The sequence below is a fragment of the Gymnoscopelus braueri genome (assembly GCF_963280865.1).
Source record: "Gymnoscopelus braueri genome assembly, chromosome: 1".
Classification (NCBI taxonomy): domain Eukaryota; kingdom Metazoa; phylum Chordata; class Actinopteri; order Myctophiformes; family Myctophidae; genus Gymnoscopelus; species Gymnoscopelus braueri.
Genome location: NC_137603.1, coordinates 16,740,025 through 16,752,524, shown reverse-complemented (window position 1 = coordinate 16,752,524; position 12,500 = coordinate 16,740,025). Strand labels below are relative to the sequence as shown.

The 12,500-nt window shown below is 44.9% G+C and overlaps 1 protein-coding gene across 1 annotated transcript in view; it reads left to right on the top strand.

Moving 5' to 3' along the window:
• The window catches only part of fbn1 (fibrillin 1), a 109,545-nt gene that overhangs the window by 94,246 nt on the left and 2,799 nt on the right, over positions 1 to 12,500 (top strand). Inside the window, 15 exon segments of the mRNA XM_080439246.1 lie at positions 104 to 132; positions 135 to 387; positions 1,313 to 1,375; positions 2,419 to 2,535; positions 2,801 to 2,920; positions 3,023 to 3,145; positions 4,871 to 5,002; positions 5,504 to 5,629; positions 6,345 to 6,551; positions 7,733 to 7,858; positions 8,119 to 8,241; positions 8,967 to 9,083; positions 10,777 to 10,905; positions 10,992 to 11,111; positions 11,723 to 11,954. Of these exon segments, the coding sequence (XP_080295372.1) occupies positions 104 to 132; positions 135 to 387; positions 1,313 to 1,375; positions 2,419 to 2,535; positions 2,801 to 2,920; positions 3,023 to 3,145; positions 4,871 to 5,002; positions 5,504 to 5,629; positions 6,345 to 6,551; positions 7,733 to 7,858; positions 8,119 to 8,241; positions 8,967 to 9,083; positions 10,777 to 10,905; positions 10,992 to 11,111; positions 11,723 to 11,954 (2,017 nt within the window).

Here is a 12,500-nt window from a genome sequence, read left to right as displayed (position 1 = left end):
AGCACTGAAAATGCATTTTCTGTTTAATAAAGAGCTGGAGAGACATGGGAGACTCCTTATATGGACAGGACACTCTATAGTAACGAGCACTATCAGAACATAGACCCATTTTGCAATTATTTGAATAATTGCAAATCACTTACCCTACCTTTAACAACCCTGTCTCTGATTCCTTCTCCTCTCTCTCTCTCACTTTTCTCGGCTTCTCCTCTACCCCACGATTCAACCCCCTAGACGTCCGCGAGAATTATTGCTACACCAAGTTTGAGAACGGACGCTGCCAGGCCCCGAAGCCGCTCAACACCACCAAGGACCAGTGCTGCTGCACGGCCATGCCAGGCCAGGGCTGGGGGGATCCCTGTGAGATCTGCCCCAGCAAGGATCAAGGTGGGTGGAGTGGAGGAGCACAGGGTTTCCATTAAGTTCACTCTCAGAGTTGACCCATTGAGACCTGGAACGCATCTGTGTCATTTTTTTAGATGTCTTTGGCTATTAAAAAATAGCAGATATACAAGCTCATAGCGCGGCACTCGGTGAGTGTGGATCTGCTATTTTTGGGCGGTGAAACCGCCCCTATAAGTGAGGTTTGGATATTTGTACAACAAATCCTGCGCTGTGATTGGCCAAAAATTTACCCCGCCTAACCCTGCACCGTGATTGGCCAATCACAGTCTATTCAGGACTGTGATTGGCCAGTGTCACATGACACATGTGCATAGCCCTATATAAGAAACCATAACTTTAAAAAAAAACATAAATTTGTTTTTTTAAAGTTATGGTTTCTTCCATCATAAAGAGTGTTTCAATAAATGTATTTATTTTTTGTACATGATTGGTTGACTCCATTCAGTATTGTGATTAGCTAGCAAGACACCGCCCACTTCACACTGGGTGTGATTTTGTTTTAAAGTGTGAAAATGTGTGCAAATCAAAAAAAAACATTAAATGTTTTGTTCCAGGGACCACCCAGAAGCAAAGATTTGAGTTACAAATGTTTGCTTTAACAATATATATATCAACGATTTGCACACATTTTCAAGATAAAAAAAAAATAGCAGATATACAAGCTCATAGCGCGGCACTTGCCGCGCTATGAGCTTGTATATGCTATTTTTGAATAGCCAAAGAGATCTTAAAATGACACACAGATGTATTCCTGGTCTTAAAGGGTTAAATTAACACTCTGGAGGTTAATGTGTACATTTTCAGGCACACAGGCACACAAAAGCATACAGCTTCATAACATCCTGCATGTTTTTAGCTGTCATTATGTATTATTGATCTCTTAATTTTTTCATGTGTTGTGTTCCAGAGGCGTATCGTATTCTCTGTCCTAATGAGGGCTATCGAACAGGGATAGATGACAACCCTATAGGTATGTTTTTTTTATTTGTACTATGTGTTGTTCATACCTTTAGTGTTAAAAATTACATTTTGTGGGCATCTGTGTGGCTAATTGGAACGGTTGCATCTGGCTTGGCCACAAAGTCCAACGAACACATGGTTGGAGGGTGGGAAGCCGGGTGGGGAGAGCGCTCTCTGTTGCTGCACTAGCTTCTTCAAGTTGGTCATCATGGCGCCTGTCTAGTGAGGAGCGGAACTGGGAGGGATCTCGTGTTCCTCTGCACGGGTTGTGTCCTCCCGGGTGAAACTCTTCACTGTCACTGTTATCCGGGACAACGCTCCACACGTACCAGACTCTTCTCCCTCCTGGCTCCCAAACTATGGAAATAACTCCCCATTGCAATTAGAACTGCAGACTCACTCCCAATCTTCTGCCGGAATCTGAAGACTCACCTCTTCAGACTCCATCTCAGCCCGTAGCACTTGCCCTAGCCTTGACGACCTTGCAGGATTGTGCAGGCTAAAATGTAACTTAGATAGCATGTTATGTAGACAGATGCCAGGTCATTGTTGGCCTGGCATCCTATAGTGTGTATAGTGTCAATGTAGGCCGATGATAGGTTCTTTGTTTACGTATGTATTAGTTATTATTAGATTATTGGTTTACTATGTATTACTTTATTATTAGATTACTGATTTTTATGCATTTGATGTATTATGTGTATTATGATGTATTATGATGTATTATGATGTAATATCTTGTGTCCTTGCTTACTGTAAATCGCTCTGGATTAAGAGCGTCTGCTAAATGCCTAGACTGTAAAAGAAGTGGACTGGCGAAGTCACATTTACTTGTACTTCACATGTACACGTACTCCCTTGGCCTACTGGCAGCATGCGCACAAATCTGCCGCTGATCGGTCAAGCGATTTGCGAGATTTGCCCCTGACAATCAGACAGACTCACAGACCCATTTGTAGACTACAGCATAAGAAAACGACACTTTGTGCTATGTCACCGTATGTTGGCATGTGTATGTTTGTTGCTTATTTTTGTGCGTTTCTCTAATTGCAGATATCGACGAGTGTGTCAACAGCCCTTGTGTCGATGGCCAGTGTATCAACACAGATGGCTCTTTCCGCTGTGAATGTCCTTTGGGTTATCGACTGAAAGACTTCATAAACTGTGAAGGTCAGTTTACTCTCTTCCTCTGTCTCTTCCTGCCTTTCCATATCTCACAAATTTCTCTTTGACAATTTTTTCCACTGATTCCTCCATAAAAAACCACAGCACCACACACACTAGACACATGTGTACACACGCACACACAGGCACGCACGCACGCACACGCGCACACACACACCCACACACGCACGCACTGATTTCTCATTTCTTTGTACAAAGCTTTCCTCTAATGGGGGCAAACAGTGCTAAATATGCCTCTCTCCCACTGTAGACACCGACGAGTGTGACATTGGAAACCCGTGCGGCAACGGCACATGCACTAATGTGATCGGATCGTTTGAGTGTGCATGCGATGACGGATTTGAACCCGGCCCGATGATGACCTGCGAAGGTATGTAACATTCTGCCGGCTCTCTCAGAAAGATCATGCAGCGTGTGCGTATTATAGCTGTCAGAAGTCACAGCTTTAACTTCTCCAATGTCTCCCGCTCAGATGTAAACGAGTGTTCCCAGAATCCCCTGCTGTGTGCCTTCCGCTGCGTCAACGTGGTGGGCTCCTATGAGTGTAAATGTCCCACAGGCTACGTGCTGCGAGATGACAAGAGGATGTGCAAAGGTATTTTGATTGAATATTTTATTAGGCAAAACATTTTAAAACAGCACAGTTACATTTAAAATACTTTGTCTAAAAGGTCCGTTCATAAAAGTCCTTGCGGTCTTGTTTCCAACAAGGTCGTTGGTATTCAAATTCATAGACATATATAGGGGCACCACAGTTCAAATATCAATTAAAAAAACTGTAAAAGATAACTATGTACAACAAAGAATTAAAAAGGGGGGGAAAATTAAATTAAAATGTACAAGAACAGGGGGGGGGGGGGCTGTCTAACGGGAAAATAGTAGCCTACTACCTCCTTTTTTGGCCTCCTAAAAGGTGAAATTTCAGGGCTGTTTTAAAAGAGCCCAGCAAATTGCACTTTTTGAGGGAAGGGGTTAGGCTATTCCAACCCTGGGTGGCAGTGCTGTAGAAGGAGAATTTCCCCATATTTGTTTTATGGGTGGGTGGTACCAGAGATCGTTGTTAACGCTCCCTCTAGTTTTGTGACTGTGGGTGTCACTAACTTTTTGGAGGTATTTACTCAGATATGCGGGAATAGGGGGCATATCGGGCACATTTGCATTTACAATTTTGAAGACCAATCCCATTTTTTGTTGTTTAACCCTGTCTTCTACCCTGAGCCAGCCTAGGCTGGCAAAATGGTTATAAGAGCCCAACTCATTCCCCTGTATCAGCTGAGGTCTTTTACTGGGACACCGTGTTGGCATAATACAGACAAAGCACTTCAAAAGACGACTGACTGGCCCCTCCATAAAGTTGCATAATGCACTATATCTGTTAGACACTCCATGGATACTCGTCTCGGTTCAACTTAAACAGTCTTTTAGCGATGGAGAAACCATGGCAACTGTCATTTGCTAAGTGATTGTTTACACCACCAGAACTCTCTGATAGCCAGTGGAACCATGGCAACAGCGGTGTTTGGAAGGATGGGGGCTGAGGCAGGAGGAACGTCTCAGAGTCTATAGCATCATTGTTTACATTACAGCTCCAAACAGACCACCAGCTATCTCACTTCATAGCTATAACACTGGAGAGCTCACGGTGGGAGGGGAGGACATTCATTGTGTACTGTGTAGCACGTGTATATTCCTGACAAGCATGTGTGTCATGTGTTGATTGTGGTAAAAGATCTGACGATTATCAGCTGACTGACTCAGCCGGTCTACCAAAGCCTAGGCCTACTCATTTTTAGGTTGTTACTACAGCTTCTCACACCTGCTGGAGTAGTAAGGTAACATGTATTCTTAGGTTGATAGTGCCAATGCAAATTTTATATTCAAAGATTGCCCCAAAATATGAATAAACACCATCCATCCATTCATCTTCAACCGCTTATCCGGAGTCGGGTCGCAGGGGCAACAGTTCCAGCAGAGAGCTGATGAATAAACACGACTTATATTTTGTATGCTATGTGGAACAAGTAAGGGATAATCCACTCTTATCAGTGGGGTTATTGAAAGATAATCCACATTATGGAGACAAAACCCCTGACGTGAAGTGGAGCGGGTAATTAGCCTCCGCACAGTGTATTATCATTCTATAACTGCACACCTCATCATGGATTATCCCTTACAAATTAGATTTATTCTTTGTGTCCTCAGTGCATAGGAAGATTTACACTACTTTGCGCCAGTAAAGCATCGGCATTAGTGAACACTCTGGGTGAATGATTGGGTCGCCTTTACTATTTTAAGTGTATACATTTGTCTTGTTTTACAGACCAGAATGAATGTGAGGACGGTATAGATGACTGCGCCAGCCGAGGGATGACCTGCAAGAACCTCATTGGCACTTACATGTGCATTTGTGCCCCCGGATACACTCGTCCACCCAATGGAGAGGGTTGCATTGGTAAACACTTCATCAGTATTCACATTCACATCATGGTGGTCAACACATAGGCTATGCCTCCCATAGTATGTATATGAGTGCAGGAGAGCACGCTACTGTACGTGAATATCTTGGCGCTGTTAATGGTGTTGGCTGCCAGCTTTGCTGGTGAAATGCCCATTTGAAAAGCACCTACTATATGTGGTATGTTACATTAGATAAACATTTACCATCGCCATAAACAGACTTCACACTTTATGGGGTTGTTAATGTTATCCCATGCCTGCTAGTAATAAATTGTTAGTTATTATCTAGGCTGACATATAACAGAAGTTATAATACCGCAGATATATCCATTGTATCTTTATACTGTGTGTGTGTGTGTGTGTGTGTGTGTGTGTGTGTGTGTGTGTGTGTGTGTGTGTGTGTGTGTGTGTGTGTGTGTGTGTGTGTGTGTGTGTGTGCGTGTGTGTGTGCGTGTGCATGCGCGTGCGTGTGTGCGTGCGTGCATGTGTGTGTCAGATCTGAATGAGTGTTCGGCCAAACCAGGCGTATGCAAGAATGGCCGTTGTGAGAACACTGTAGGAAGCTTCCGCTGTAGATGTGACCAAGGATACATCGCTAACCCCACACAGACCGAATGTATAGGTAAGTACGCTGCTCTCTCTCTCTCTCTTTCACTGATTCTAGTTCTGTAGCCTCTGTCCTCTATGTATACTGTGTGTTAGGGTCTGTTTTCACAGCTTCTTTGACTGACCCCTGCTTTATCAGGAGGGGTTTCCTGCAGACAACATCAGACTTTGGGAAATGGGTTTTCTTTTATGTAACGCTCAAGACCAACCACTTCATAACGGTTCTTTCATGACACAGCTAAGAACTATTTTGTCTGCGTGTGTACCAGGATAAGGGGGCTAGGACCTCCCTGCAGAGGCCTTCATGCTCTCTAATCTGAATGTATACTTCTGGGGTAGACGTGATGTACTAACTAAACACTCATGGAAAAGACCAGGGTGACATAATATTCTGAGCAGCCAGGACATATCACCCTTTAACAGACAGTGGCGATAGAACCATTTGGGTTATCTGGTGGAGTCTGGCTGCTTCTGAGGTCAGATCCTTTGTGGGAGGATGGAAAGGTCAACAAGGATGGGAAAAGTATGAGAAGCACTTAGTGGATGTCATCAATGTTAACTCCTACATTGACTCCCTCATCCTGTCCCTATGACTTTCCCAACCCTTTGTGGGTCTCTTTTTCCCTTCCCATCCTTTTCCCTCTGTATTTCCCTCTTGTTGTCTCATTGTCTCTCTCTTATACCATCTTACACACCCTGCCTTCTGTCCGCCTCTCTCTCTCTTCCTCTAGATAACCGTGAGGGCTTCTGCTTCACGGAAGTGCTGACCACCTTGTGTCAGATGACCTCAAGCAATAGGAACTTGGTGACCAAGTCGGAGTGTTGCTGTGATGGTGGCAGGGGCTGGGGCACAAACTGTGAGCTCTGCCCTCTCCGTGGAACCACCCAGTACAAGAAGATGTGTCCCCTGGGCCCTGGATACACCACCGATGGCAGAGGTATCTAGGTGCTGTTCATATCTGGCAAAGGAGACTGTGATAACAATGGAATTGTCTTCTCATTGCATTCATAGACAGATAATTAATCATTAAAGACAGAATAATACATACACTGTTCATGTGATACTGTATAACTTGATTATTTCACGACTACGGGTGTTGTTTCATGTTGTGCCTTAAACGTCCACTGTCGTGGTATACAGTGTTGCAATGCTGAATTGGAACGTGGTTGCACTCTATTTTAATGACGTGACGCGCACGTCGCTTAACACCTACACTACAGGTCACACCATGGACAATTGATATGCATCTAGGCTCATTCCTATGTTAATTTGCCAGGTGTGAGTCGGGAACCTTTGTAAACTTTGTTGAGGTGTGAATTTAAAGTCGTTGTAAATCTATGCGTGTGCCTGCGCGTGCTCCTGGTCAAATAGGTTCATGCACGGCATGCAAGGCCGTCCTGTGAGCATTGCACCCCTGGTGGAATAACAGAATGCTGTAGTGTGTTCTCCATATATGGGCATTAGTGATGTGCGGGTCGGGTTTTTTCATGACCCGCCCCGCCCCGCCCCGGAACCCAACCCGCCTCAATCCGCCCCGCGAACCCATATATAAATCTATGGCTCAACCCGCCCGCGACCCGCGGTGGGAAAAAAAAGATAATCATCATCATAATAGCTCAGATTTATATAGCGCTCTTTTAAGTACCCAAAGTCGCTTTAAATGTCTACAGTAGCACAACTAAACATTGTCATGGGCTAAATAACAAGCATGTTGTTCAAAATAGTTTTTTTTTTTTTTTTTTTTCGTGTGAGAGCGGCTGACCCGCTCACCCGCAGCCCGCATAATTGCCTCTGAAATCCTGACTCGACCACCCGCGCCGCGGGTTGACCCGCGGGACCTGCGGGTTACGGGTCGGCCCGCTCATCACTAATGGGCATGCTCCGTTTGTGACGTAAGCACTACGTCATGGATGTCACGTTAGTCAAGTTACATCACTGTTTCTGATCACCGCCCTGACCACTGTCTACCCACGTGCCAATTTTAAAATAAGAAGATATAACTTAAATGTCAATGGGGAGTTCCAATTAAACCGTATTATACATTATTGTTTCCATTCAGGCAGTTATGCAATTCATTTCATTTACTCATCTGGACCTAACGTTCTCCTCTGCTTTCAGATATTGATGAATGCCGTGTGATGGGGAACCTGTGTAAGAACGGCCAGTGCATCAACACCCTGGGCTCCTACAACTGCATCTGCAAGCCTGGCTACACCAATGACATCACTAGCACGCTGTGTGTGGGTAAGGTTCAGTCTGATTTCCAGCACCTTACTGTAACGGAGTCGTCCTCCAAGCCCCCGCTCCTCTCTCATTCCTGCAGTCTAGTAAAGTGTTGAAACTATGTGGGCAGACTGGCCCAGCTCTCGTCTGAAAAATACTTCCTACGTCTGTCTGTATCCTATGGAATTTCTGGCAACGAGATCAAAAGCAGCTCTCTCAGGTCTCTCTCCGTTTATCTCCATCTCCGTTCACCCGCTCACACTCTCTGTTCTTCTCCTTAGATGTAGATGAGTGCGTTCAGGCGCCAAAGCCTTGCAACTTCATCTGTAAGAACACGGAGGGAGGATACCTCTGCTCCTGCCCACGCGGATACATCCTACAGGAAGATGGCAAAAGCTGCAGAGGTTAGACCCGCACACACACACACACACACACACACACACAGACACACACACACACACACACACACACACACACACACACACATGCACACATTCCCAGTAAGAGTAACCGTCGTGCTGATTTAAAAATGTTTTTCAGCTATTTGACAAGAACCATGGCAGCTGCAATATCAAACCCAAATGTAAAACGTGAACTAGCTGTCCCTTTAAGATCCAGTTTGGAGCTGTTGTGACGGGGGCAGAGCCAGGCCTCTTCCTCACTGTTGTTTTGGGGGCAACGCCAGGCCTCTTCCTCACTGTGTGCGTGCTCATGAATGTGTGACCCATGTCCACCGTGTGCATCTGGCTGTGTCGCTGTTTATCAGACTTGTTTTTGAGTCTAAACAAGCAATGTTCATTATTTTTTTATATAGCCTCTCTCATCTTTATTTATCAAAACTGGAGTTGCCCCCCCCCCCCCCCCCACACACACACACACACACACACACACACACATGCACCACCCACGTTTCCGTTGTCTGGTTCATTGGCAGTTCATTTGTAGGTCACTGACTGTACAAGGACTGGAATTTCACTCACAGAGAGCAGTAGTACTGAATGTACATGCCCTGGTGTGGGACATAGCTCTGACCACCATATCCTACGTGCTCCATTGCAACATAAACAGTTCTTTTTTTTTTCTTCTGGTACTTCCCTGCTATATTGTTTATTTATAATCTCTTTTCCAGATCTGGATGAATGTTCAACCAAGCAACACAACTGTCAGTTCTTATGTGTCAATACCATCGGAGGGTTTACTTGCAAATGTCCCCCTGGCTTCACCCAGCACCACACTGCCTGCATTGGTAAGCTACAGCACACACACGCACACGCGCACGCACGCACGCACGCACGCACGCACGCACGCACGCACGCACGCACGCACGCACGCACGCACGCACGCACGCACGCACGCACGCACGCACGCACGCACGCACGCACGCACGCACGCACGCACGCACACACACACACACACACACACACACACACACACACACACACAATATGTTTTGTAATCAATAATACTTTTTTTTACCCTTTTTTGGGGGTTTTCAAACGACACAAGAACAATAAACACACCAACCACACAAATCCTCTAACAAAACAAGGCCAAAACAACATCGCGAAAGATCACCAAGACCAAAAGACATCACAAAAGACAAAACTCGAAACAGAATAAACAAGGAAAGCAAAAATACAATAAAACTAAATTGAATCAAAACAAAAAATGCCTCTCCGTCAGCAATTCCCAGTGTATAAATAACATTCTTTATGATTACATCCTAAACTAAAGTTCTATTTAGGGGCGGCCTGACATTACAAAAATAATGTGAACCCAACTCACCCCCACACATCCTGCTTCCCCCGCCTAATACACAAAGAATTCGGCAATATCCTTTATAATCTAAATTATTGTTGTATCTTTCATCATCTCAGCCAAACCCATAAAAGACCCTTATAGGCCCTCCATATAACCCTTACTAAACCTTTCTCAGAGTTAATGGACTCTGCCTGATATCACACTGATCTTATTAGGCCTGACCGTTTTGTAGTCATGGTGGTTTAGCAAGGCCTTGTTATGGAACGCTGCAGTGGATCGCCATGGCTACCAAAAGCTTTTATTCCACACCAGAAGGCAACTCCCATGACCTCATATCGAACCAGTGGTGAGGAATGCTTTGCCTGGCTTGTGGAGTAATACTAGGTGAATGGCAGATTGCATTATGGAGGCTTCTCTGTGGGACAAACAGTTGACCTGGAGGTCACTCATTCAAATACCTAGACCTAGTCACATATGCAGAGACACTTTGGGTGAACTAAATGAACACATATTATTGTTCCATACTTTAACAACTATTGTTTATGTGCCAAGAAAAAAAAACAGACGGCAAGCATTCACTCTTGGATATGAAGCCAATACGGAAGTCATGAAAACGCTGCAGTTCTCATTAATGGCTTAGAGAAGGTGTCGCTGATTCCCCTATTCCGGCTGCAAAATAATATATTCCATTGGAGTCAATGGTGACTTGAGGCGACTTTATCCTTGGTTGTATTAGCTTAGTAAAAATGCCATAAAGAATGTACTGTATATTTTCAATTGCTGGTTTCAAGTCGTCTTCCCACAGCATGATATGCGTTTGTGTAAAATATGGTCCCATTAATTTTACAATTGATGGTAAAGTACGGTATGTTTTTCGAGGCTTGTGATTGGGTTCTACTGGTTTTTACTGTGTTACCCCTTTTCCTTCCCCTGTTTCTGTACTTAACAATGTGTTCTTTGTCAGCTTCAATAAAGGTCAAGTATTTTTTTACTCCCATTCCAAATCTAAAACGCACTGACTTTACAGTGTGATCTGTGCATCACAATACAAGTTGGAATAAAGACTTGCTCTGCCAAGAAAACAACTCCAGCGCTGTTTTGGGATCTCTGAACCACACTGTAGATTAGTTGTCCCACAATCGGAAGGCTAAAATCAGCATTTCTTCCTCTCTTTGTAGACAATAATGAGTGTGCTAGTGACCCCAACCTCTGTGGCTCCAATGGTGTCTGCCAGAACAGTCCAGGAAGTTTCAACTGTGACTGCCAGCGAGGGTTCTCAATGGACCCTAACGGACAGTCCTGTGAAGGTCAGTTAGCCCACTACTATCATGCCCCACTCCCCATATCACCACTAATAGGAATAGTAACTAATGTGTGCATGTTCTTTTGACAGATATGGACGAGTGTGATGGCAGCCACAGATGCCAACATGGCTGCCAGAACCTGGTAGGAGGTTACCGGTGCAGCTGCCCACAAGGCTACTTGCAGCACTACCAGTGGAACCAGTGTGTGGGTGAGTGCTACCGCTCACTTTCTCTCACACTCTTTTTGTCACTAATATAAAATATTCTCCCCTCCTCTAGAAGTTCAGTTATTTCCCGCCTATGAAAATAGGGGTCCTCCAGGGCGTTTCCAGTGGAGCCCCCCAGCAAAATGATTAATAGTTAAAGTTCACCATTATTATGTTTGCAATTATACAATTATAGAACATACAAGAATGGCTATTTTGTTGTGAGTTTTCTTCATGTAAGACAGTTATGGAATCAGTTATGGAATCATATCCCACAATAAAAAAAGAATCTTAGAATGGGGTCCCAGAGACAAAATCGTATCAAATGCGGGTCAGTGGCCTAATGTTTCAAATTGGGGTCCTTTAAATGAAAAGGGTTGAGAATCATTGCTCTGTTACGTGCTGTGCTGTCAAACTAAAATACTCCTCACTATGCTTACGGGAATACTGCAGGCCTAGTGATAGCCTTTCGAAAGCACAGCCACAGTTCTGCCTTATGTATTCACATGTTTATGACATTTACTCCGGCGTTTCCCAGTATTGTATCTGCTCCCCTGGCTGGGATGACGTCTGTCTTGTTTGTTTACTTCCTTTTGACCTCCTGTGTGTTCCAGATGAGAACGAGTGCCAGAACAGCCAGATTTGCGGGGGTGCGTCGTGTCACAACACTCTGGGGAGCTTCCGCTGCCTTTGCCCTACTGGCTTCAACTACGAGCAGGGCGGCAGCGGGTGCAGTGACGTCAACGAGTGTTCCTCCAGCTCGAACCCTTGCAACTACGGCTGCTCGAACACGGACGGGGGATACCAGTGTGGATGCCCGCCTGGGTACTTCCGTGCAGGACAAGGGTATGCGAGTGAGCCTGTGCACGCTATAAAATACTCAGTTAATGGATAAACTAACACTGATCCCCAAGGGGGAATTCAGGCATCTCGTTAGCCAAGATAATACAATAAATGCATTCAAAAACCCAATAGGCTCTATTCACACCAGCCATATTTTCACTTCCTTCACAGGTGTTACCAATGATACTAATGAAGGCTCTGTTCCATTTAGTGTGGCACAGTGGTTCTCAGATTTTTCAATTTCCACCACCCCCGTAACTCTGAGAGAACTCTCAGAGTTACACACCCGTAAGGGGCCATTTGGAACCCCCTTAAGGAACCATGAGGGTCCCTGGACCCACATTTTAGTCCCACTGGTGTAGCAGTGTTTCCAGTGAGTCGACATGCATAATATCAGCACCCTGACTCTGTCTGACCAGAATGGAACAGAGCCTTCATTAGTATCATTGGTAACACCTGTGAATGTCTTCACTATAGAGCATCGCAGTTCCCGCCCCTTCCGGGTTCCACTGCAAAATACTCAATGCATTTTTCCCATTGACATTTCCA